This window comes from Rhinoderma darwinii, chromosome 7 (assembly GCF_050947455.1).
Source record: "Rhinoderma darwinii isolate aRhiDar2 chromosome 7, aRhiDar2.hap1, whole genome shotgun sequence".
Classification (NCBI taxonomy): Eukaryota; Metazoa; Chordata; class Amphibia; order Anura; family Rhinodermatidae; genus Rhinoderma; species Rhinoderma darwinii.
The window spans coordinates 140,168,913-140,196,415 of NC_134693.1; the positions used below are offsets into that span (position 1 = coordinate 140,168,913).

General features: G+C 42.7%; 1 protein-coding gene across 1 annotated transcript; it reads right to left on the reverse strand.

Moving 5' to 3' along the window:
• Positions 1-1,061: 1,061 nt before the first annotated feature.
• On the reverse strand, positions 1,062-9,135 carry CAV3 (caveolin 3). The gene is made up of 2 exons (XM_075832433.1): positions 8,873-9,135; positions 1,062-1,914 (listed from the first exon to the last, which is right to left on the reverse strand). Exons 1-2 carry the CDS (start codon positions 9,113-9,115, stop codon positions 1,573-1,575), a joined length of 585 nt encoding a protein of 194 aa, XP_075688548.1. The 5' UTR covers positions 9,116-9,135; the 3' UTR covers positions 1,062-1,572.
• Between the last annotated feature and the right edge of the window lie 18,368 nt (positions 9,136-27,503).

Here is a 27,503-nt window from a genome sequence, read left to right on the forward strand (position 1 = left end):
GCTGCAGGTGCAGTGTCTCCGGGTCCTGTAACGATGTCCGGGGGGTTTGTTAGCGGAAATTCTCCATCTTTTGATTTAGACATCAGTTTCTGGTATTCTCCTTTAAGAATTATCCGGCGTCTTTATTCCGCCCGCAGCGGTTTATTTGACACTTGTGAGAACGTCGTCTCTCGTAATGATATTTACAATCACGCCGCGGCCACTTGAACGTATTAGTGGAAAGTCTTTGGCAGCTCAGCGGGAGACAAGAAGATGAAGATCGCGGTAACTCATTGTCTCCTGGACGAGCCCCCGACATCTGACGAGCCAACAATCTATAACGACCTCCAGGGAGACTGCACTGCTGAACCAGGTATCTAAGCCTATCGTGTGGGATACTGTCTACTAAACCATGTAGCTAAGCCTATCGTGTGGGATACTGTCTACTAAACCATGTAGCTAAGCCTATCGTGTGGGATACTGTCTACTAAACCATGTATCTAATCCTATCATGTGTGATACTGTCTGCTGAGCTGTGTATCTAAGCCTGTCATGTGTGATACTGTCTGCTGAACCTGTGTATCTAAGCCTGTCATCTGTTATACTGTCTGCTGAGCTGTGTATCTAATCCTATCATGTGTGATACTGTCTGCTGAGCTGTGTATCTAAGCCTGTCATGTGTGATACTGTCTGCTGAACCTGTGTATCTAAGCCTATCATGTGAGATACTGAATTTCCTTATATTTCCAGCTGGACAGACATGTCATCTGCCCCTCATGTTCCTTTGTTTCACCCAGAGACTGCAGCCCAGAATTAGAGAGCTGACGCAGTGTAAAGCAGCACAGAGACGTCATTACAATCCAAGACAATTTATAACCTATCACTGAGCTGTAAAAGTTTTACTGATCCAGGTAACATGGTGTAAGAGTTTATTGGATTATACGGATCGTCCAGTTTTATATAAATAAAGCTTAAATGTTCTGTAAACTTTTCATGATCTCTGCTTGCTGTCAGAGAATGGGAAAATTCTTGTTTATATCCAGAGGCTGAAAACCTGTACAGATGTAATACTTCTCTCAGATGAGGGTTTGTTACAATTGTATACAGTCTAGACAATCCTTGAGGTAAATACATCAGCAGCACAAACCTTCTGTCCTGTTTGTTACAATGTATCAGTCCATGGTCCAGGGTCTATCTCACAGCGGATTGTCTAGACTAGATACAATTGTAACAAACCCTCAGCTGTGAGAAGTATTAGGTCTGTACAGAGATTTCAGTCTCTGGGTGCAAACAATGAATGTTTTGATTCCCTGACAGCAAGCAGAGGTCTAGAGAATGGTGAGGAAAAGTATATAAAAAGTCGCAGAATGTTTGATTATACAATTAATAAAGTTGAAGTTACATAAGATCGGGGAACCCCTTTAAAAAGGGAACGTACAGAACAGAAGTGATTGTTACATTATAATTCATCGTACACAAAAGAAACAGAAGAAATAAAAAAAGATATAAAATGAGAATGTGGCCCCGCCGGTCTGAGGGGTCTGGTGTGATGTGCTGGGGTCAGAGGTAGAGTTCCTGTCATTTTGGGGCGGCTCACCCCTGTTTTTGCAGAGTTACTTTCACAGCGCTGAAGACTTTGCCCATCGCTTCAAACAGCGGGTCACAGAAGGTGCGAGTACAGAGGGAGAATGTCCGAGCGACGCACTGGATCTCTATGAGGCAGCTCTGGACGCACGGAACCACCGCCCAGATGTGACAGAAGGAGATGAGAGCAAAGAGGACGCCCCAGAGGATGGCGAGGGGTATGCCGACGAGGGCGGAGAGCAGCCGGTAACACCAGTACTTGGTGAGGGTGAAGGTGGCAAAACTGGCCCTCCAAACACCATCAAAGCTGTAGGTCCCGTAAGGTTCTGCAATCACGTCTTCAAAGTCCAACTGTAGGGAGAAGGGACATGACCAGGTCAGATCTAGGACTGAACGTGTCAACCCCCACTGACTAATGCCAAGAATTCTTCCAGTGCCCCCCCCCCCCAGTAATACCCCAATCAGGAACCCAAATAATAACGACCGGCGGTGCCCATAATAAACAGGAACGTCTGCCCATAATATCCAAGCAGCGCCAGACCCGTGTGTCATAATAATAAAATCCACGTATATAGAAAACATGTCCATCTTCTATACTAAGGGCTCGTCCACACACAACGCAAACATTTCCTGTGGTTTTTACGGCAGAAAATGGTGCGGATTTTGCAGCGTTTTTCCTCAATGTCGGGGGATGGTGACATCTCTGAAAAACGCAGCAATTCAGTCACTTTCCGCAGCAGGAATTGACGAAAAATACGCAGCGGAGGTCAATTTGGGGTCTGAATTGTTACGCAGCGGTGTGGATGAGATGTGTTTAATCTCACCCACTTTGCTGCTACTGTATTCTGCTGCGTATTTTCCATCCGAAATTCAGACCGGAAAAAACACGGCAATTCCGCAGCATGTGGATGAGCCCCTAAAGGGGTTGGTTTTCCCATCAGGGACATTTATGGCATTTCCACAGGATATGTCAGATAGATGCGGGTCCCACCTCTGGTCGCACCTATTTCTAGTTCTACATTTCTCGTAGTTTGCTGATCTACACTTTCCGTAACTCTCATAGATGGCAGTTACGGAAACAGCGCAGCACGCGAGCTACGCTGTTTACGTAATTTCCGGTCACGTAATCAGGAAGTGGCCGGGGAGGCAGTGGGAGCCGAGAAAGGCAGAAAAGGGTTTAGAGGGCCCCGTTGTAGAGATAGGTGGGGGTCCTAGAGGTGGGACCCGCATCTATCTGACATTTATGGATATGCCATAAATGTCCCTGATGGGCAAACCCCTTTAAATATGGTCTGTGAATATAAACAAGAATATTCTCATTCACTGACAGCAAGAAGTGATCTTAAAAAATATATAATTTTATTAATAAAGTTTTTGAATTTTTGAGTCCAGGATTAGTGAAACTTGGCTGCAATCTTCCAGAAACAGCGCCACACCTGTCCATAGGTTGTGAGTGGCATTGAAGAGGAAGAAGCTTCTACCCCGAGAACGTCCGTGTAACTTATTCTGAGCGACATGAATGAAGCCGCAGGTTTACAAACTTCCCCCAATTTTCTATGAAGATTTGCTCGCAAGTAATTACTTAACTCCAAGTTCCCCGCGTTGCCAGTGATGCCAGCCTCTGCCCACCTCTCAATATGGTTGCTGATTCCTCTGGCAGCTAAACGGATGCAACTCAGCAGATTGGCATTAAAGTGGTGGATCTCTGCCAGCGAGCGCCTCAATCAGCTCCTCCGACTCCAAATCACAGAGATTCGGGAAGGAAACAATTCTCCGATAATAATTATACTAAAAGTGTATTCAGAGGAATCCAGAAATATCATCATCATCTTCATCATCATCATCATCATCATTACCACCATCATCTTCATCATTACCACCAGCATCATCATAATAATTACCACCATCATCATCATTACCACCATCATCATCATTACCACCATCTTCATCATCATTACCACCACCATCATCATCATCATTACCACCACCATCATCATCATCATTACCACCATCATCATCATTACCACCATCTTCATCATCATTACCACCGCCATCTTCATCATCATTACCATCTTCATTATCATTACCACCGCCATCTTCATCATCATTACCATCTTCATTATCATTACCACCGCCATCTTCATCATCATCATTACCACCACCATCTTCATCATCATCATTACCATCTTCATCATCATTACCACCGCCATCTTCATCATCATTACCATCTTCATTATCATTACCACCGCCATCTTCATCATCATCATTACCACCACCATCTTCATCATCATCATTACCATCTTCATCATCATTACCACCGCCATCTTCATCATCATTACCACCATCATCATTATTACCACCACCATCATCATCATCATCATTATTACCACCACCATCATCATCATCATCATTATTACCACCACCATCATCATCATCATCATCATTATTACCACCACCATCATCATCATCATCATCATTACCACCATCATAATCATTACCAGCATCATCATTATTACCACCACCATCTTCATCATCATTACCACCACCATCATCATCATCATCATCATTACCACCATCATAATCATTACCACCATCATCTTCATCATTACCACCATCATCATCAACATATCTATATAAGAAATCCTTGTTTAAGGGTGAATAAAATAATATTTTCTTCACTTGGAGTGCTGCATATTCCTTTTTTGAAAATCGTCTATCTATCTATCTATTTATCTCATATCTATCTATCTATCTATCTATCTATCTATCTATCTATCTATCTATCTATCTATCTATCTATCTCATATCTATCTATCTATCTATCTATCTATCTATCTATCTATCTATCTATCTCATATCTATCTATCTATCTATCTATCTATCTATCTCATATCTATCTATCTATCTATCTATCTCATATCTATCTATCTATCTATCTAACTATCTATCTATCTATCTCATATCTATCTATCTATCTATCTATCTATCTAACTATCTATCTATCTATCTCATATCTATCTATCTATCTATCTATCTATCTATCTATCTATCTATCTATCTATCTATCTATCTATCTATCTATCTCATATCTATCTATCTATCTATCTATCTCTCATATCTATCTATCTATCTATCTATCTATCTATCTCATTTCTATCTATCTATCTCATATCTATCTATCTCATATCTATCTATCTATCTATCTATCTATCTATCTATCTATCTATCTCATATCTATCTATCTATCTATCTATCTATCTATCTATCTATCTATCTATCTATCTATCTATCTATCTATCTATCTATCTCATATCTATCTATCTATCTATCTATCTATCTATCTATCTATCTATCTATCTATCTATCTATCTATCTCATATCTATCTATCTCTCTATCTCTCTATCTCATATCTATCTATCTATCTATCTATCTCATATCTATCTATCTCATATCTATCTATCTCATATCTATCTATCTATCTATCTATCTATCTATCTATCTATCTATCTATCTATCTATCTATCTATCTATCTCATATCTATCTATCTATCTATCTCATATCTATCTATCTATCTATCTATCTCATATCTATCTATCTATCTATCTATCTATCTATCTATCTATCTATCTATCTCTCATATCCAGGGGCGGACATACCGCATGTGCAGCCGGTGCAGCTGCACAAGGGCCCCGCGTGGGAAGGGGGCCCGTTCCTCTGCTGGCCGACTCAGTTCTCAGCTGCGCGATGCTGAGGACTGAGACAGAGGCCCGTGGACAGTAGCTGCGAGCCCATCAGCGGGCCCCCCGTGGACAGTAGCTGGGCAAAGAAAATGTGGGCAAAGAAAATAAAAAAACTATACTCACCTCCTCCCTCGCCTCCGTTCACCCGCCGCAGCCCCCATCCTCCTGTCTCGGTCTGTGTTACAAGTGTACAAGGCTGCACTGGTGACGCGCTGCCGATGGCACGTGACCGCTGCTGCCAATAACTCCTCATTGGTGTGCTGCTGAGGACAGTAGTTCCACAGCAAATCGCTGTTGAGGGCATTGATTGGCTGCAGCGGTCATGTGCCATCGACCGCGCGTCACCACAGCAGCTTTGTAAACACAGAAAGGGATAGGGGCTGCGGAGGGGGAACGGAGGCGCCGGAGGAGGTGAGTATAGGTTTTTCATTTTCTTTGCCCACATTTAGGGACTTAGTTTAGATAAGAATTTAACCCGGAAAAAAATGTGTTACTTGTGTTCTAAACTGGTAATAAAATGTACAATATAAATCTTCCTTCATAATTTTTATTAGTAAGGTTTATTTTTATATGCATATATATGTTTAGGTAACTTTGTCGGTATTGGGGGGGGGGGGCGGGGGGGCCCTGGCACATTATCTGCACAGGGGCCTTTTGCAGTCTGTGTCCGCCACTGGTCATATCTATCTATCTATCTATCTATCTATCTATCTATCTATCTCATTTCTATCTATCTATCTATCTATCTCATATCTATCTATCTATCTATCTATCTATCTATCTCATATCTATCTATCTATCTATCTATCTATCTATCTATCTATCTATCTATCTATCTCTCATATCTATCTATCTATCTATCTATCTATCTATCTCATCTATCTATCTATCTATCTATCTATCTATCTATCTATCTATCTATCTATCTATCTATCTATCTATCTATCTATCTATCTATCTATCTATCTCTCATATCTATCTATCTATCTATCTATCTATCTATCTATCTATCTATCTATCTATCTATCTATCTATCTATCTATCTATCTCATTTCTATCTATCTATCTCATATCTATCTATCTATCTATCTATCTCATATCTATCTATCTATCTATCTATCTATCTATCTATCTATCTCATATCTATCTATCTATCTCATATCTATCTATCTCATATCTATCTATCTCTCTATCTCTCTATCTCATATCTATCTATCTATCTATCTATCTCATATCTATCTATCTATCTATCTATCTCATATCTATCTATCTATCTATCTATCTATCTATCTATCTATCTATCTATCTATCTATCTATCTATCTATCTATCTATCTATCAATCTCATCCCTCTCTGTCTCTCTCTCCCTCTCTCTCTATCTAAGTGGAAAGCTGGTCGCAACCTAGTCCTACTCACACGGCTGTAGGGTTTGTTACAATATAACAGTGTAGATAAGAACTATCACCCTGGAACCCAGGACAGGAGAGAGATGTGTGCTGCTGTGTTTAGCTGACAGCGGATTGTCTACCTGGGACACAATTGTACTTCGTAATAAACTGCAGCAGTGTGAACAGGACTTATATAGAGGGGGTAGAGCTCTACAGATACTGATTCTACTACACCACCATTGTAGATGTGTCTCTCGGTCTGCCCTACTTTACTATACAAGAGAGAATGGAGCAGGGTCCCACTGCCAACATGGACAGGTATGTCCCCCCATTATGATTATTATTATTATTATTTTTTATATATAAAACAGTGTATCCGTCAGTTTGGTGCAACTTTGTAATTAAATTTTATATTTAAAAAAAAATTAACTTTTTGAGAAACAGCTGCTTTGTATCCTGTATATAGAGCAGCTGTATCTAGCGCTGAGACTTCAATCCGTCAGGTCAGCGGGACTGACGGGTGCAGTGACAGCGGTTCCTTTGAGTCTCTGACAGATCATAACTTAGATGATCGATTACATGTGGATCCTGCAGAACCCGCTGTCACTGAACCCGTCAGTCCCGCTGACGTGACGGGTTCAGGTATCAGCACTAGATACAGCTGCTCTATATACAAGATACAAAGCAGCTGTATCTCAAAAAGTTTAAAAAAAATAAAAATAAAATGTAATTCTAAAGTTGCACCAAACACTGATACACTGTTTTATTTAAGGAAAAAAAAACGAAAAACGTTTTCAAAGGTGTTCATAGCCTTTACGTATACCAACCCCAGTAAATGCGCAGAGACTAACCTGATATAGGATTATAATGATATTATTTTGTCAGGAGAGGAAATCTGAAGGAAATGTATTTGTTATATCTGTTGGTGGGAAAGCTGGGTGACCCCCAGTATGGGCCGTACAGCTTCCAGTGGATGCCCCCCAGCTTCTCCTGATACATAAATGGCAGCTCTGCCTAAATATGAAGTGATATGGGAACATGGGATATATCACTGCATAACTTATCAGATCTGCCAGTCAGGAGTCCAGGAAAGCTGGGTGTCAGAGATGTAATAGGAGTCATTTTATAACAGATATGACTAAGAAATGGCTCAATAGAATTGTTAACTAGTTGTTCCCCGCGCTCCGAGCCGGACTTGACTTCCTTTTAATACTTGTCCATAAACTTTATTTTGCAGAGTAACGACTATGAACGTTCCGGGAGGTTGTGCAGAACGGAGACGATGTTCAGCTGCTGCTCTTAGTATTTCTGAAGATTGGATCTGATTCCATTTACTTTATCGCATTGACCATCCGCTGTGTGGGTGAGAATAAGGAAAAGTCATTTCCAAGTCCTCTGAAGCCTCAGCGTTACAATGTAATAATGTGCAGAACACCGTATCAGTGCCGGGGCAGGTAAAAGATGCCGTCTGAGCTAAGATTTTGGTTATATTCACACCTTGAATCCTATGTCCACCTTCACAACCACATGTTTTTTTAATTGCTCCAATGCATTTCAAATAAAAAATGTAGAAACTAGTCTACAGCTCCTATGCAGATCTATGTGTCTCCATGGAAACAGCCTACAAACAAACCCTGTGTAGTCTGATCCTGCAGTCATCTCATCTGTCCCCTATGTATTGCTAATATTCATTTGTTAGGTTTGCAGTCAGAGAGCAATAGATTGTATTCAACTGATGTGAGATGATAGATAGATAGATAGATATGAGATAGATAGATAGATAGATAGATAGATAGATAGATAGATAGATAGATAGATAGATAGATAGATAGATAGATAGATAGATAGATAGATATGAGATAGATATGAGATAGATAGATAGATAGATATGAGATGATAGATAGATATGAGATGATAGATAGATAGATAGATAGATAGATAGATAGATAGATAGATAGATAGATAGATAGATAGATAGATAGATAGATATGATAGATAGATAGATATGAGATGATAGATAGATATGAGATAGATAGATAGATAGATAGATAGATAGATAGATAGATGATAGATAGATAGATAGATAGATAGATAGATGATAGATAGATAGATAGATAGATAGATAGATAGATAGATAGATAGATAGATAGATAGATAGGAGTGGATCTCATAACTAGACCTTGACCACGTCTTCGTTAATCTTCTTTGGATCTCTGTCCACCAGGTTGATCTCCTTGGTGAGAATGTCTTTGGTGATCTTGTCTTCATAGTAGGACTGTTCCTCCGCCATGTTGGGGTCTCTTTGGCCGGTGTCTACCTCTTGGGTGCAGTCCGGGGGTTGCTGCCCGCTGTTGCTGGTTCTTTGTGAGAAGCTTCTGACATGTGAGCCGTTTCTGGAATCCGGAGGACAGCTGCCTGACATATCTGGAGAGGACTCGCTGTCATATCTGGACACATGCTATTCCTCAGCTCACTGTAATCTTGGATCACTCTAGGACAAGTCCCCCCACCACTCACACATAATAGATGGGGGGGGGGGTCTAAAAAATACAGCCAGACATAAGATATTACAGTTATCACCCCAATTCCTGTCCCTTCCATTAACACACTAAGCGATACCAAGTATCTATGGAGATTGGGCGGCTGTCACCGGCTTTGGCACCACTTATCTGGGCTACTGTGGCCAAAATTCCTCACCCCAAGAGTGAAGACTGTTTACAATACCCCCATCAACTTTAGATAAAAGTTTGACCACTTTTCTACAGGCTGTAATACTGTGATTGACCTGGAGGGGCGCTGCAGGGAGTAGTGGTGGAAGTACATTCCAACGTGGTTTCAAAATCAGCGCCAAAAAACTCAGTGTGAACTGACCCTTATTATTAGGAAAACCTGCAGAATACTGATCTATAAATGAGGCCCTATTGCTATCACTAACGTATGCTGCAGTAACTGGCGCGATACAGAGAGTCATACCTGGTGCCAAATGTAATATACAGACCATTATGAGGCGCAGATTCAGCTTTATTAGTCAGTAATCTATATGCAGATTATTTTTCAATCACTGGTCTATGACATCGTTTTATCTGGTAAAATACAAAACAACTGGCACAAGGGTTGTGAGATGTGGGCACATGTGGTAGCTGTGACTGGCAGCTGGCGTCAGGGTTAGGGGAAGGGATATTGTACATTGTGGCTAACCATTAGGGTTTGATTATATCAGAAGATTGGTTCTAGGCTCCGTGCCCATGCCATGGGATGACCAGTTCAGCCAGGGCGGCAGAAGGAAGGGTATAACAAGATACTGACTATTGCATCTGTGCAGTCCAGACTTCCAACGGGTTGAAATATCTGTGAAGATGCAAGACGACTCTATGGACTTGGCAGTTGGCGCCAGGGCAGACTGGTTTGAGCAATGTGGTTGGTAGACAATGGGGTCTGGACAATGTAATGCGCCATGGTCAGGGGTGGCAGTCATTACAGCTTCCACAGGAGTTGTCACCCAGGTGTCTAGTCACGTGGTGCACTGACGCATTCCCTGCCACCATATAACTCTATAACTAGGGAAAAATATCATTCAAGATTTTAGGAAATATTGGTCACCCAGCTTTCCCAGAATGCTGCATTCTAAGATGCAGGTATATACTGATGTGTGAGCTCCGTGTTTTATATTCTGACCCTCTCATCTAATCTTTTACACTTTTGTGAACTGGCGCCGGTCCCAGGATAAATATTGTCCTTCAATTCCGCACGTTCTGCCCTCGAAATGGGATGTGGAGGGAGATAGGAATTCACTCAGACTCCGCATGGAATGTGGCCACTCCATTTAATAGAGAAGATTCTTACTGGGCAACGTCGAAAGGCTGAGCTGATATAGCTGGCGCTGGCACGGGTGCTATTTTAGTTATCAGACAGGGTTGTGTTACTATAAGTAGCTGGCACTTGCTCTACAGACAGTCAAACAGATAACAGAGGTCTCCCATGGAAACAATACATTGAAATGTCAGTAAATTGCTGTGTGGTTCCTCTAAGCCGAGTGTCAACTTCCGCGCCAAACTGCCTGCTGCTGCTAATTTGGATCCTTGGGTAATACGGGACTCGTACATTATACTTTCTGCCATCAAATATCCTCTATCATCAACATACAACATTTTATTTGCAAGAGAAAGTAATGCAGATATCCAGGCTCCTCCCCCTCTAAAAGCTCCTCCTCCTTATTGAAGTCCCTCCCCCTTATCGAGGTGCCTCCTCTTAGTCTTTGTGCAGTAGTCACCACATAATCTTTTATTTCTCAATGGTGATTTCATTGCCTGGTGTCCTTACTGTAATAGAAATCATCTCCCCATGTACTGACCTCCCGCTGAGCTTGTTCTTATAAACAATTGGTACAAGCAGAGCTGCAGTGTAAAGCATGGAGGAAAGAAAGGGCAGGTTTACTGTGATGTCCTCAATTCCATATAGTTAACCTTGGATGATGACAACCATTCGGTTCCCTGTTTGGTGGGAACATTTGCACAAGGTTCTGGGCAATTCCTTTAGATGGATGATGTATGATTGTTACCCAATATTCCACAAATTTGCTACATTGTTTTACACCAAGTTTGGATTGAACTCTAAAATAAACATTTTCTTAAAGAGACAGGCTAGGCAGCTGCTGTGGGTGCAATGGAGGGGAAGCACAGCCCATGTGGGATCGTCCTTCCTGGAGCTGGTGCAAACTTGGGCTGCCCGCTGAGCTTGAGGGACCCATCGCAATATGGGTAAACATTCTTGACAAGCCAAAATTGGGGACCCACTGTGTCGCTGCTGCTCAAAAGCCCACATACACGTGGCGCCAGCCCTGCTTCTTCCCGAGGTTGGCGTGGACCTCCATGGTGCCGCTCCTATCCCCAGGCACCGCAATATTAGCAAACAGAGAACAGGACAGGGTCAGGATGGAAGAACAGGGGCGAAGGGTCTTTTGCCGATTGATGGGAAGGAGAAAACGCTAATGTCCCGACTCTCAAGTGGATCCTTTGAGCCGCAATCGGTTGGGCGCTGGCAAATCTGAGGTGCGGAATATAAGGAATCTACCAATTCTTCACCCAAACCGCACAAGGAGGTATGGACTTTACTAGTCGGTTTCCTGGGTCGCTGTCCCCAGAATAGTCACTGATTGGCGGCAGGTGCGCTGAAGAAGGCCGAAACGTAGTCATAACAGAGCCCAGGATCGTTAGCAGGAGAGCGGTCAGGATATGACGAGCCAAAGGACGGGACGGGGATGTAGTCAAGGGACGGGCCAGGCGGCAGAGCCAGGAGTAGAGCAACAGGTACCAAATCCAAAGGAGCGAGGCGGGCGCGGAATCCAGTAACAAGGTGAAGGTCACAGTCAGGGTCAAAGGCAGAAACAATCCAGAACACAAGGATGGACCTCAAATCTCAGGCAAGGATTGTTATCGATTGTCTGACGTTATCGGCAGGCGCCAATTTCTATGACAACCCAACGCGAGCTCTTCAACTGGAACACGTCGGAGCTGAAGGTCGTCCACCGTCCTGCCCGGCTCACAAGGTGCACAGAGACTTCGCACGACCTTCACGACCTTGCTTACAGGAGGGGACTTTCTTATCCCACGAGTAATAAACGTTCTTTCACTCCACGATGACAACGGGACCTTTAATCCTCGCCTGAAACATATTGAAAGTCTCCGCTCTAGCCCTGGCGCACGTTCCTCGCGTTGCTTCATGAGACCCGGTCCTACTGACATCCGTCACCGATGGCAAAACTCACATTTCATGCTGAATGGTCCATTTTCCTCGTTAGCTGAATGAATTTATTTCTATGTCGTTTCTGTTTTCTATGTGGTGATGATGATGGGGATGATGGTGGTTGTCAGGAGAGGTGGCTGGCAGGAGTGGAGGGGTTAAAAATCTTAGAAGATATAGGTTAACTAGCCAATCATTTTTCCTGGGCATGGTGGTCCAGTACAGCAGAAGGTACCAGGCTAAATCCAGAACGAAACGCAGTGCTGAGGGATTCCAAGTGCTGAGATGTAAATGCAGCTTTGAATGTGACTGGAGTATAAGACACAATGTAAGTTAAGATCCCATCAAGATACTAAAGCTGGACTAATCAGCCCTTTAGTGGACAGCTCCTGCAGAGTTCGACCCCCTCCCCCCATAGAACTTGTTACAGACAATTCACCCTCAGATTAATGCTCAGACGTTTTGGATGCATTTTTGGGATATGGGGCTTGAAAAATGGAAGGACGCAGATAATTGTCCTCACATCACGCATGTAATTATTCACAAGTCAATTAGTTGACAATTGCGCTTGTTAAATATGCATAAAGCGTGCGAACAGAAAATGGATTAATGTGTGAATTTCTCGGTCTCGCCCGATGACTTTGAACAGTGGATGTCGAACAGTAAACAATGTGGTGGCGCTGGCTAAAGGGAAAGACGGGTGCAGCTGCAGACAAGACTGGGGAACGCGGTTATTTGAGTGAATTATTGCACTTTTTTAGGCAGTGTATGGCGCTATATGTGCACTCCGTGGTGGTATTATTTAGGCACTGTATAGTATTGTAATTTAGCTTCTGTATGGCTCTGGGGCACGGATATGTGGGTATAGTTCTATTTGTGTACTACTATTTGGGCACTGTTTTCAGGCACTGAAAACTTATAGTAGTATTATTTATGTACTGTATGGTGGTATAATATGGACACTGCTGGTATAATATGGACACTGTACGGTGGTATAATATGGACACCGGTGGTATAATATGGACACCGGTGGTATAATATGGACACTGGTGGTATAATATGGACACTATATGGTGGTATAATATAGACGTGTACGGTGGTATAATATGGACACTGGTGGTATAATATAGACACTGCACGGTGGTATTATTTATGTACTGTATGGTGGTATTATTTATGTATTGTATGGCGGTATTATTTATGTACTGTATGGTGGTATTATTTATGTACTGTATGGCGGTATTATTTATGTACTGTATGGTGGTATTATTTATGTACTGTATGGCGGTATTATTTATGTACTGTATGGTGGTATAATATGGACACTGGTGGTATAATATGGACACTGTACGGTGGTATAATATGGACACCGGTGGTATAATATGGACACCGGTGGTATAATATGGACACTGGTGGTATAATATGGACACTATATGGTGGTATAATATAGACGTGTACGGTCGTATAATATGGACACTGGTGGTATAATATAGACACTGCACGGTGGTATTATTTATGTACTGTATGGTGGTATTATTTATGTATTGTATGGCGGTATTATTTATGTACTGTATGGTGGTATTATTTATGTACTGTATGGCGGTATTATTTATGTACTGTATGGTGGTATTATTTATGTACTGTATGGCGGTATTATTTATGTACTGTATGGTGGTATTATTTATGTACTGTATGATGGTATTATTTATGTATTGTACGGTGGTATTATTTATGTATTGTACGGTGGTATTATTTATGTACTGTACGGTGGTATTATTTATGTACTGTACGGTGGTATTATTTATGTACTGTACGGTGGTATTATTTAAGTATTGTATGGTGGTATTATTTATGTACTGTATGGTGGTATTATTTATGTATTGTATGGCGGTATTATTTATGTACTGTACGGTGGTATTATTTATGTACTGTACGGTGGTATTATTTAAGTATTGTATGGTGGTATTATTTATGTATTGTATGGTGGTATTATTTATGTATTGTATGGTGGTATTATTTATGTACTGTATGGTGGTATTATTTATGTATTGTATGGTGGTATTATTTATGTATTGTACGGTGGTATTATTTATGTACTGTACGGTGGTATTATTTATGTACTGTACGGTGGTATTATTTATGTATTGTATGGTGGTATTATTTATGTACTGTACGGTGGTATTATTTATGTACTGTATGGTGGTATTATTTAAGTATTGTATGGTGGTATTATTTATGTACTGTATGGTGGTATTATTTATGTACTGTATGGTGGTATTATTTATGTACTGTATGGTGGTATTATTTATGTATTGTATGGTGGTATTATTTATGTACTGTATGGTGGTATTATTTATGTATTGTATGGTGGTATTATTTATGTACTGTATGGTGGTATTATTTATGTATTGTATGGTGGTATTATTTATGTATTGTATGGTGGTATTATTTATGTATTGTACGGTGGTATTATTTATGTATTGTACGGTGGTATTATTTATGTACTGTACGGTGGTATTATTTATGTACTGTACGGTGGTATTATTTATGTATTGTATGGTGGTATTATTTATGTACTGTACGGTGGTATTATTTATGTACTGTACGGTGGTATTATTTATGTACTGTACGGTGGTATTATTTATGTACTGTATGGTGGTATTATTTATGTACTGTATGGTGGTATTATTTAAGTATTGTATGGTGGTATTATTTATGTACTGTATGGTGGTATTAGTTATGTACTGTATGGTGGTATTATTTATGTATTGTATGGTGGTATTATTTATGTATTGTATGGTGGTATTATTTATGTACTGTATGGTGGTATTATTTATGTATTGTATGGTGGTATTATTTATGTACTGTATGGTGGTATTATTTATGTATTGTATGGTGGTATTATTTATGTATTGTATGGTGGTATTATTTATGTATTGTATGGTGGTATTATTTATGTACTGTATGGTGGTATTATTTATGTACTGTATGGTGGTATTATTTATGTACTGTACGGTGGTATTATTTATGTATTGTACGGTGGTATTATTTATGTACTGTACGGTGGTATTATTTATGTATTGTACGGTGGTATTATTTATGTACTGTACGGTGGTATTATTTATGTATTGTATGGTGGTATTATTTATGTACTGTACGGTGGTATTATTTATGTATTGTATGGTGGTATTATTTATGTACTGTACGGTGGTATTATTTATGTACTGTACGGTGGTATTATTTATGTATTGTATGGTGGTATTATTTATGTATTGTATGGTGGTATTATTTATGTACTGTATGGTGGTATTATTTATGTATTGTATGGTGGTATTATTTATGTACTGTATGGTGGTATTATTTATGTATTGTATGGTGGTATTATTTATGTATTGTATGGTGGTATTATTTATGTATTGTACGGTGGTATTATTTATGTATTGTATGGTGGTATTATTTATGTATTGTACGGTGGTATTATTTATGTACTGTACGGTGGTATTATTTATGTATTGTACGGTGGTATTATTTATGTACTGTACGGTGGTATTATTTATGTATTGTATGGTGGTATTATTTATGTACTGTACGGTGGTATTATTTATGTACTGTATGGTGGTATTATTTATGTATTGTACGGTGGTATTATTTATGTATTGTACGGTGGTATTATTTATGTATTGTATGGTGGTATTATTTATGTACTGTACGGTGGTATTATTTATGTACTGTATGGTGGTATTATTTATGTACTGTATGGTGGTATTATTTATGTACTGTACGGTGGTATTATTTATGTACTGTATGGTGGTATTATTTAAGTATTGTATGGTGGTATTATTTATGTACTGTATGGTGGTATTATTTATGTACTGTATGGTGGTATTATTTATGTATTGTATGGCGGTATTATTTATGTACTGTATGGTGGTATTATTTATGTACTGTATGGTGGTGTTATTTATGTATTGTATGGTGGTATTATTTATGTATTGTATGGTGGTATTATTTATGTATTGTATGGTGGTATTATTTATGTATTGTATGGCGGTATTATTTATGTACTGTACGGTGGTATTATTTATGTATTGTATGGTGGTATTATTTATGTACTGTATGGTGGTATTATTTATGTATTGTACGGTGGTATTATTATTTATATACTTTATGTTAGTCTGGTACCATTTGTAACTTTTACTTGTAGACTTATTTTTCTGAGCATCTCCTATTTTACCTACTTTCATAAATAAATAAAAAATGGAGACCCACACAAAGTATTACCTTCTTACTATATAAGGAACACCAGGGCATTTACTATTAGGGCTTATTCACATGAACGTGTTATACGTCCGTGCTACGCGTGTGATTTTCACGCGCGTCGCACAGACCTATGTAACTGAATGGGGCCGTTCAGACTGTCAGTGAATTTCACGCAGCGTATGTGCGCTGTGTAAAACTCACGATCTGTCCTATACTTGCCCGTGTTTCGCGCTGCACGCACCCATTGAAGTCAATGGGTGCGTGCAAATCGCGCTCGGAACACTTCCGGGTGCCGCGCGTGATGCGCGCTACAGTAGTAAAAACTATGAATGAAAACAGAAAAGCTCCTCGTGCTGTTTGGAAACATAAAACCAGAGTGTCATAATGATGGCGGCTGCGCGAAAATCAAGCAGCCACGCACCATATGCTGATGACACACGGACCTTTTGCGCGCGCAAAACGCACACGCTCGTGTGAATCCACACGTAACGTAATTGCTGTGGAAAATTTCTGCAGCATTTACACATCAACTAGTAGACAATCCGCTGTAGAAGATCCGCACCATTTCATGTTTTTTACTGCAGAATTAGGTGCGGATTTTCATTTTCACTGCGGAATAAAGTGCGTTTTTTGCTGCGTTTTTTCCAGGCGTGTAAAAAAAAAAAAGTTAAGACACCCCCTTTAAATGGAATTTCCTCCTCCAGTTCTGCAGCAAATGTTGCGGTTTATTGTATTTTGGCGCGGAATTGTTGTTTCTCATTGATTTCTATGGAAAAAAAGAAAACGCAAGAAATTGATCCACTTCCCACACCAGTAATTGACATGATGCGGAAATAAAATGACGCACCGCAGGTGAATTTCTGGACGGACATTTTCTGCAGCGCGTGGATGACATTGTTAAACCTACTTTACTGCCACCGTATTCCATTAAATATTTTCCGTCCGCACTTTCAGACAGAAAATATGCAGCAATTACGCCACGTGTGAACAAGCCTTTAGGGTGGATTGACATGCGCCCGTTTTGTGATATTTTTTTCGCCACAATAATCCTGGGGACAAAACTCCACGTTACACAAAACTGCCGCACCAGAATGCAAGCTATAAAGACTTTTGCAACCATATTTTTTCTATTTGCTCCAAAGCATCAAAAATAAAAAAAAATAGATTACAGACGACTGCAGGATCAGACTACAAAGGATCTGTTTGTAGTCTGTAACCTTGGCGACACATAGATGTGCATAGAAGCTGTATACCCAAAACAGGAGGAGATTTTTAATCAAGATGATTTATAAAGTTGCTTTATTTTTTTGCTTTAGATGGATTGGAACAATAAAAAATTGGTTGCAAAAGTCTTCACACCCTAAATAAAAATCAGCCATCTTCATCCATACTGTGAGAAATAGGCGCAGATGGTCATGCAGGGTCAGAGTCATGGACGATGCAGTCACGTGATGTGTCATGTGACCACATGGCCGTTACATAACAAGGACGACACATAGCGGCGGTTTTATGGACTCCGTGCAGTTACATTGTAGAATAAAGTCACATTTATCAGGAAATCTCACAGGAAATCTCGCCCGTCCGGACGCTGCCCGTCACCCAGGCCTTGGACGTGTGACCATGAAACTATTTTGAAATGTTTATGAACGAGGTGACCCTGATAAAATGGAAGGTTCCAGCGAGAATTTCTAAGAAGGGGCACATTTCAGGGAGGAAGATTGAGTTTTTTGGTATTTACATTGTAGCCTTCCATAGAGAAACCCTATAAACAGAAAACCCCATACAAACTTGTTTAATCCAGTATCCGATAATCTGGAAAGTCTGATAATCCGGCATTTGTTTCCAGCACCCAACTGCAAAATAATGTGGAATTTCTCAAAACCAGAAGTAAAAGACCCAAAGTGATATTATGACAGTCCCATAATCCAGAATATCTAATAATCCAGCATCTATATAGTCCTATTATTGCTGGATTAAAGGAATTTTGTAGCATTTAGTAAAAAAAAAAAAATTCCATTCAAGTTTTTAAAAATCATATCTGGTAATTTCTTGGTTACGTCTGTTTCAGGGAAAGCTGGGTGACAACCAATATGACGACCATTATATCTTCCACTTGTCACTCAGCTTTCCCAGACTCCTGACCAGCATATTTGTCCAGGTATGCAGTGATAAGTTCCTCACTCCCCTATTGCTTCATAACTAAGAATATTGGCATTCAGGATTTTAGAAAAGTTGGATGCCGAGCCGTTGTGACCTGCGATGGTTTTCATATCGATTGTCACTCAGCTTTTCCAATAAACAGAAGCCGTATATTTAATGGGAATTTTGTGGATTTTACAGGAAAATTGTGTATCAGGCGCCCGAAAATGACGGACCCCGGCGTGTACAGTGAGACTGACCCCCCTGTGCTGGTATGTACGGTACAACCCCAAGATAAACCGTAAGACGATCCCCACAGATTAAACGTGCTGAGGCCGCTGCTAATTTTAGACCATATTATGGGAACCCTGCGTGCCCCGGTATAGTACATACTCCGCATGTTTCCTGTGTAGCAGCAGCCAGTACTGTGTGATGATATGACAGGAGGGACTCCCTGTAGCAACTGCTTAAACAGTAGAAGTTCTTTCAAGGGTGTGTATACTTTTGCAACTAACCGTTTTCATTGCTCCAATGCATCTACAATATAAAATGAAGCAACTTTGCAAATAGTCTTAATGAAAAATATCCCACCGTTATGTGTATACAGTGCAGCGACTATGCAGAATTATGTGTCTCCATGGTTACCTGTGTAGCCTGGTCCTGCAGTCATTACACCAGCGACAAGAGCTCTGCTCCGATTCCTGTTTACATCCGAAGGCTGAAAACTCTTCCTGACCTAAGGGACAATCTCTACTTGTTAAAAGGGTCCCTTGAAAATCAGCTGTGATCCCAAGCGATCAGCTGTGATCTGTGGGGAAACGTGGCAGGAAGTGTTCAATTTCTCTGCAGCACCACCACAGGGGAAATTAAGTATTACACTTCGTCCATTCATATCAATGTGTTGTCTGTGTAATACAGGACGGGTCCTCCAGAGAGAGAGAGACGCTCTATGTAACCGCTCTCCACTCTGACCAAGAGATGAGGATCCTGAACAGAGGACCCCCCAATATTAACCCAGAATTCACTAATAGGGTGTATGGATATGCATTTTCCAAACAGGACAACCCCATTTAACCCTTTTAATGTCAATCTTATACTATATATAGATATCATGACATTTATAAGAAGAACGGAGACTGGGGCATTTTTTTGTTAGACCCCAGCATATCATTGGCGCCCCCTTGAGGAGTCGTTACATGTTCACCTGCACACGCAGATCTTCAGAAGACAATTCCAAATGTAAAAGTCATAATCACATCAATCCTGCCGTTGTATAGTATACAAATTACACTGTAGAGTGAACAATACACACCCTAGAGGTCATGAGTGGTATTACACTATATTTTCTCCATCAGTTATAAATCTGTCTATATATTTCCTATATGGTCTTGAAAATATGACAATGGTTCTTAACTCCTTCTCCAGCTGTGACCCCCGACATTTTCCAGCTGCAGAGATTTCCTGCCTCGTCTGGGGGGGGGGGGGGTCTCTTCTCACTCTTCATATTTCACTATTTATTTTAGTCCAAGAATCTAGTATTACTTCTAATCCCTCTCACATTAATGGGGCTCGTGAAATCCTATCAGCGCAGATGGAGATAAAGCCTTTTGTTGTTTATCAATCACAGCTCTTGCGGTTCACTTGAAAAGCAGCATATGGCGGCCTGACGGCGTATAAATCTGGAGCGACCGTGCGTAAATCTGAAGCGCAAAACTTAAACTAGGGTAAACCGTAATATAATATGTGCGCCGCACCAAGATTACCCGGTAGGGGTCATGTTCGTCGTTCGCAGCTCTTGTTCATGGTGATCATCAAAGGGCCAATGGAAGAGTCGCCACCTGGTGGCCAGGTTTGGCACAGGCAGTAGTTTATTGTAGATATAAATAAGCAAAAAATTTTCTTGTCCCAAGTAATTCAAGGCTCCTGGGGACAATACAAAATATGTAACTGCCCCCCCCCATGTACCAATTATAATCATACTAGCCTACTTACCTTAGGGGATAATAGGTATGGCGCACAAAATTTTCAGATGTATCCCCCGCACTTTAAGGAACAAATGCCGGTCCTCGCTGCCTTGATTAAACCGCCAATGGGCCCAAGCTAACACAAAAGAAAAGTCTACGCTTCTGAGAGTCCAGGAGGTACCAGGGTCTGGATATTACTGACACCTCTGCGGATCCTAAAGCTACGCCTGCAAAGTTTGACAGTCACCCAACTTTTCCAGACTACTGAATGGTAAATATCTATTCAGTGAAATAGGAGCAGGTCTTGCATCACTAGGCAAATGTGCCATTGCGGATTCAGGGGGAGCTGGTTGACTATATTGTTTGTCACCCAGCTTTTCCTGGAACAGATATAACTAAGAAATGGTCTTTAATTTGATTTGTTGCACACGTTCGGTATCACGGCCGGGCCGCTGCAGCTCAAAGCTCCGGTCTCAGTGCAGAACGCACACAAATTGTTGTTATGTTTTTGTTATTTGTTGCTGATGAAGATAAGAAAACAATTAATTCAGAATAATAAACAAGAAACATTATTCTAATGGGAGTGATTACAGAACAGCAGCTCACTGATGACCTCCAGTGGTCAGTCCGAGCAGTGCAACTCAGTCGCTTATCTATATACCACTGAAACCCCCAACTCTGCTTCATCCTGGGGTCTGTTATGTCAGGATTTAATTGACTACTTTCTTCTTTTTTATTTACATGAGACCCTCATCTTAAAGAAGTTCTCCAGTTTTATGTAAATAAAGCTTAATCTCTGTATAAATTAAACCAGGAGCGTAACTAGGAAAGACTGGGCCCCATATCAAACTTTTGACTGGCCCCCCCTCCTCTAGGTGCCACACACAGCCCCCCCTTGCAGATGTAGATAGTGCCACCCTGTACATTGTGCCGTACAGCCCCCCATAGACTGTCACACCCCACTTGTAGATAATGCCCCTCCCCCTTGTAGATAGCCCCATACAGCCAGGCAAGGACAAAAATAGAAACGTACCCCCTTCCCCCTCTCTCCTACTGCGCTGCTTGGGTCAATGTCAGTCTTCACTGTAGTTCTTGCATTCTATTCATGAACCAGGACGCTCAGGATGAACAGTGCTGATGGATAGGCAGTGCTGCAATTCATGGGAGGACACAGAGAAAAAGTGAATTGAAGGCCCTCTTCACATGGAGTTTTTTGACACGTCTTTTGACGCGGAAACCGCGTCGAAAACAGCGCCAAAAGGAGGCGTTTTTTTACCACGGGCGGAAAAAAGGTCTCGCAGTAAAAAAAAACGACAAGCCCTATCTTCGGGCGTTTACGCCTCTGACCTCCCATTGACATCAATGGGAGGCAGAGAAAGCGTATTGCGCTGCGTTTCTTGCCTGTAGCACTCAATGGGCGCGAGCGAAAAACGCAGCGAAAATCGTGGCAAACGGCGTGCAGGAAGGTCAAGATCTGCCTCAAAATCCCAAACATAATTTTGAGGCAGAGTTTTCCTCCTGCAAAAAACTCTGTGTGAACAGCGCCTAAGGCTGGGTTCACACGTGGCGGAATTGCACTTGAATTCCGCTGCGGACACTCCGCAGCGTTAATCCGCCGCGGAGCCGTTTCTCCATTGACTTCCACTTTAATTTAGAGGTGTTCGTTTAGACGTTGAGTAAAATTCCGCTGCGGAGCATAGGCTGCGGAGCGGAATTTGGTGTCCGCAGCATGCTCTGTCTGTTGCGGAGCAGTTGCGGACTCATGGCGGAATTTCTCCATTGACTTCAATGGAGATTCTAAATTCCGCAATGAAGTCCGCAGATGTCATGTACATGTTATGTGTGCTGCGGATGCGTCTTGCTTTTTTGCCATGACATTTCTTCATTCTGGCTGGACCTATGTATTTCTAGGTCTACAGCCAGACTGAGGAAGTCAATGGGGCTCCCGTAATGACGGGAGCGTTGCTAGGAGACGTCTGTAAATAGTCACTGTCCAGGGTGCTGAAAGAGTTAAGCGATCGGCAGTTACTGTTTCTGCACCCGGGACAGTGACTACCGATCTCAATATACATGTATCTGTAAAAAAAAATATAAGTTCATACTTACCGAGAACTCCCTGCGTCTGTCTCCAGTCCGGCCTCCCAGGATGACGTTTCAGTGTAAGTGACGGCTGCAGCCAATCACAGGCCAATCACAGGCTGCAGCCAATCACAGGCCAATCACAGGCTGCAGCCAATCACAGGCCAATCACAGGCTGCAGCCAATCACAGGCCAATCACAGGCTGCAGCGGTCACATGGACTGGCGCGTCATCCAGGGAGGTCGAGCTGGATGCCGAAAGAGGGACGCATCACCAAGACAACGGCCGGTAAGTATGAAATTCGTTTACTTTCACTAGGGAAAGTGCTGTCCCTTCTCTCTATCCTGCACTGATAGGGAGAAGGGAAGCACTTTTCCTGCAGTCCGCAGCGGCCAGTCCGCATCAATTTTCTGCACATTTTGGGCAGATCCGCAGCCGTAATACGCAACCCGGATTAGGTGCGGCATTGATGCGGACAGTTGCGGAGGAATTCCGCCACGTGGGGGCATGCCCTTAGTGTATGTTCACACACAGTGTTTTCAGCCGTAATTCGGGCGTTTTAAAAGACGCCCGCGTCAAAGAAGTGCATGTCACTTCTTGGGACGTTTTTGGAGCCGTTTTTCATTGATTCCATTGAAAAACAGCTCCAATAACGTCCGTAAAATACGCAGCGAAAAACGCGAGTAGTTAAAAAACGTCTGAAAATCAGGAGCTGTTTTCAGGCGAAAACAGCTCCGTACTTTCAGACGTATTTTGCTACTGCGTGTGAACAGAGCCTGACTGTGTATCGGAACCTTCGCTCCTTCCATTACTGCGAATCCTTGATAAGGTTAATTACAAAATGTCTCACTTTTTTCCAGAACAATCAGGCAGAACGTTCTGCTCCACTCCCATCAGGTAGAAACACGGGGGAGGGGCAGGACTCTCCGACAGGCACTTTTAATCTATTTGCCTTGTGCTTTATACATTACAGCGGGAAATTGTGCGCCGTAGCGCAGCCTTATAAATGATAACGAGTCATGTGACCACAGAACATCATAGAAGTAATGAAGAAGACACAAACATTTCATTAGACGCCATCTGAATGTTCAAATGGAAAAAGAAGAGACGAGCGGCGGCGACGGCGGCATTATTACGGCGGTTTTAAAGTCTGAAAATCATTTTGGCTCCACTACAGCTCCTATAAAGGTCGTTACCCAGCTTTCCCAGGCTCCTGAATGTCAAATCTAAGTTCTGCGGTGATTAATGGGATGTATCGTCGGAGGACTAGGCAGATTTGTCATGCAGGACACTAGGAAAGCTGGGTGCAAATGCTGCTATGTTGATTGTCACCCAACTTTCCCAGGTACAGATATAGGTAGGATGCAGCTTAATAGAACTTTTGACAATTTGAGACCATAATTTTGGGGCAGGGGGCCCTTTAATGAAGCAGATGGAAATATCCAGATTGTGTCACCGAGTCCCCCGTGGCGTGTTTCGCGGACGTACAGCAGACGTCGTCCTCCCACTTTAGCAGCCGCATTAAACTTCCCTCCCTTTGCTGTATGGTTGAATATAATCTATTGCTTTCTGTTATCAGCCATTTCAGGCTGGGAAGAGGTTGACTGTAGTGTTCTATAATTGGATGACAATGTGCAAAATACTCCCTGCCCCCGTCATCATTACTTTAATATCAGTCCTGACCTGTTACTTCTTACAGCTGAGAATTTGCTACAATTGTATCCAGTCTGTGCAATGCACTAGAAAACGGGATAAGCTCTTGGTACAGATTTTGCACCAGGGCCCAGAAATTTCACATCGTACCTTGTATTTTAGACACAGTCAGCCATTTTGGGGCTAAAGAGCTCAGTCTTCTGGTCACCCGGTCACCCTGCTGTATACCAGTTTACACAGATGCTTTTCTGCTTCCCTTCCCCCTCCCTCCAGTGTAGTTTTGTCATTCTAGTGTAAACTACTCCAAAATATGTATTCTGAGTGAGGTTGGTGCGTGCCGGCATGGGAGTGGACCAGTCCAGTCACCTGACCTGAATCACCTGACCTGAATCACCTGACCTGAATCACCTGACCTCACTTCATGCATTTAGGACAGGTCCTATCTCTACATGAAGCCTCAGCTAAATTTCAGGTTTATCTTTAGGTGAGGAGGAGGAAGAGCAGGGGCAGGGGGAGGAGCAGGAGGAGGAGCAGGGGGAGGAGGAGGAGCAGGGGGAGGGGGAGGAGGAGGAGGAGGAGCAGGGGCAGGAGGAGGAGCAGGGGCAGGAGGAGGAGCAGGGGGAGGAGGAGAAGGAGGAGAAGGAGGAGGAGCAGGGGCAGGAGGAGGGGCAGGAGGAGGAGCAGGAGGAGGAGCAGGGGCAGGAGGAGGAGCAGGGGGAGGAGGAGAAGGAGGAGGGGCAGGAGGAGGAGCAGGAGGAGGAGCAGGGGCAGGAGGAGGAGCAGGAGGAGGAGCAGGGGGAGGAGGAGAAGGAGGAGCAGGAGGAGGAGAAGGAGGAGGAGCAGGGGCAGGAGGATGAGGAGAAGGAGGAGCAGGAGGAGGAGGAGGAGCAGGAGGAGCAGGAGGAGGAGCAGGGAAGGAGGAGGAGGAGGAGCAGGGGCAGGAGGAGGAGCAGGAGGAGGAGCAGGGGGAGGAGGAGGAGGAGCAGGAGGAGGAGCAGGAGGAGGAGGAGGAGCAGGAGGAGGAGCAGGAGGAGGAGCAGGGGGAGGAGGAGAAGGAGGAGGAGCAGGAGGAGGAGCAGGAGGAGGAGGAGCAAGAGGAGGAGCAGGGGAGGAGGAAAAGGAGGAGCAGGAGAAGGAGGAGGAGCAGGAGGAGGGCGGATGGAGCCAAATAGTTTCCGTTACTACTAGTGATCGAGGAGGTGGCGGTCTAAATTAGGTTGGTGCGTTCCGGCCCGGGACTGGACCAATCCAGTCACCTGACCTCACCCAGACCGCCACTACCATACCTAGCTCCGTCTGCCCTCCTCTTGCTCCTAAATGTTAGTGATTAGGGCGGACAGAGCCAAGTAGTGAATGACGCGGAGGTGGCAGCGCGGTCTGAGGTCGGGCCTGACCAAATGATCTTGCGCGCCTTATACGGCCCGCGAGCCGGAGGTTCCCCACCCCTGATGTAAACTCTTCTTCTTGGGGGTTTCCATTCAGTTCAATAGCCAGGTAGAAAATGACTATAAAAATATATTATTTTTTTTTTGGAGTTTTACAGTAAATTGTGAACAATAACCTAAAAATATCGTCAAGCAAATGATAAAATCACAGCTCTGCCCAAGCAGAGAGAGGCTGTCACCGCGCAGCAGCAGCAGCATGTCGGGAGCACTACTGCGCTGAGAGGGCAGAGCGGGGTCAGTGCAATCAGTGGAATCTCAGGGTTTTCCGACTGCGTTGGGTTTGGCCGCCGTCCAGCGCTGGAGTCTCTTGTACATATCACACACATCTGGTGCCGCTCACTGCCGGGACCTCCCCTGTTTTTATAGACACAGTATATATTCCGCTAATCTATGACGCTGTGATATAGATCATATACACCCACCTCTCCGGGCGTACGGAGAGAATCTTTACATACCAGAAAACAGCGGTAACGTTCTGCAGGATGCACAAGTACTACTACCCCAGCGCGTGGAGAGGGGAAAAGAAGACGTCCGCTGCCAAGTTCATGAAATAAATCATAATCATAAAAAAGTCCTACAACTTCTAATAAAACTTTGCATTACAATTCCTCACAATTTTCAAGATCTCTGCTTGCGGTCAGTGAATGGAGACACTCATTGTTTACCTCTAGATATTAAATCCCCATCCTCACGTAACACTTATTACAGAAGAGGGTTTGTTGCAATTGTCTCCAGTCTAGACAATCCTCTGTGAGCTATACACATTAGCCGCATACATCCCTCCCCTGTCCTGATAGTTTGTTACAATGTATCAGTGCAGGTCAAATTTATTTTGGAGTCCAGGCTGTTTATAGCTCACAGAGGATTGTCTGGACTGGATACAATTGTAGCAAACCCTCAGCTGTAAGGGTATGTGCACACACACTAATTACGTCCGTAATTGACGGACGTATTTCGGCCGCAAGTCCCGGACCGAACACAGTGCAGGGAGCCGGGCTCCTAGCATCATACTTATGTACGATGCTAGGAGTCCCTGCCTCGCTGCAGGACAACTGTCCCGTACTGTAATCATGTTTTCAGTACGGGACAGTAGTTCCACGGAGAGGCAGGGACTCCTAGCATCGTACATAAGTATGATGCTAGGAGCCCAGCTCCCTGCACTGTGTTCGGTCCGGGACTTGCGGCCGAAATACGTCCGTCAATTACGGACGTAATTAGTGTGTGTGCACATACCCTAAGATGTATTAGTTCCAGACAGGTTTTTCAGTCTCTGAATGGAAACATGAATGTTTCCATTCACTGACAGCAAGTGAGATATTGAAAAATGGTGAGAATTTGAAACATAAAGAATATTAGAAAGTTAGAGCTATGCATAAACCTTGAACATGCCATTTAAATCTGTTTCTAGGAAAGTCGGGGGACCACCAATATGGCTACTCTTCTACAGCTCCTAAATGGCGTGACTTTCCAAGGCTCCTGAATGACAAATGTTTCTAGTTATACAACCCCCGCTTGTCTGGTGCTGAATAAC

What these genes read in the sequence shown, in the direction of transcription:
- CAV3 (XM_075832433.1), bottom strand. Translation starts at nt 9,115, where the DNA reads ATGTCAGGCAGCTGTCCTCCGGATTCCAGAAACGGCTCACATGTCAGA. An exon ending in TTAACGAAGACGTGGTCAAG is followed by an intron (nt 1,915 to 8,872) that starts GTCTAGTTATGA and finishes TTCTCCCTACAG; the next exon opens with TTGGACTTTGAAGACGTGAT.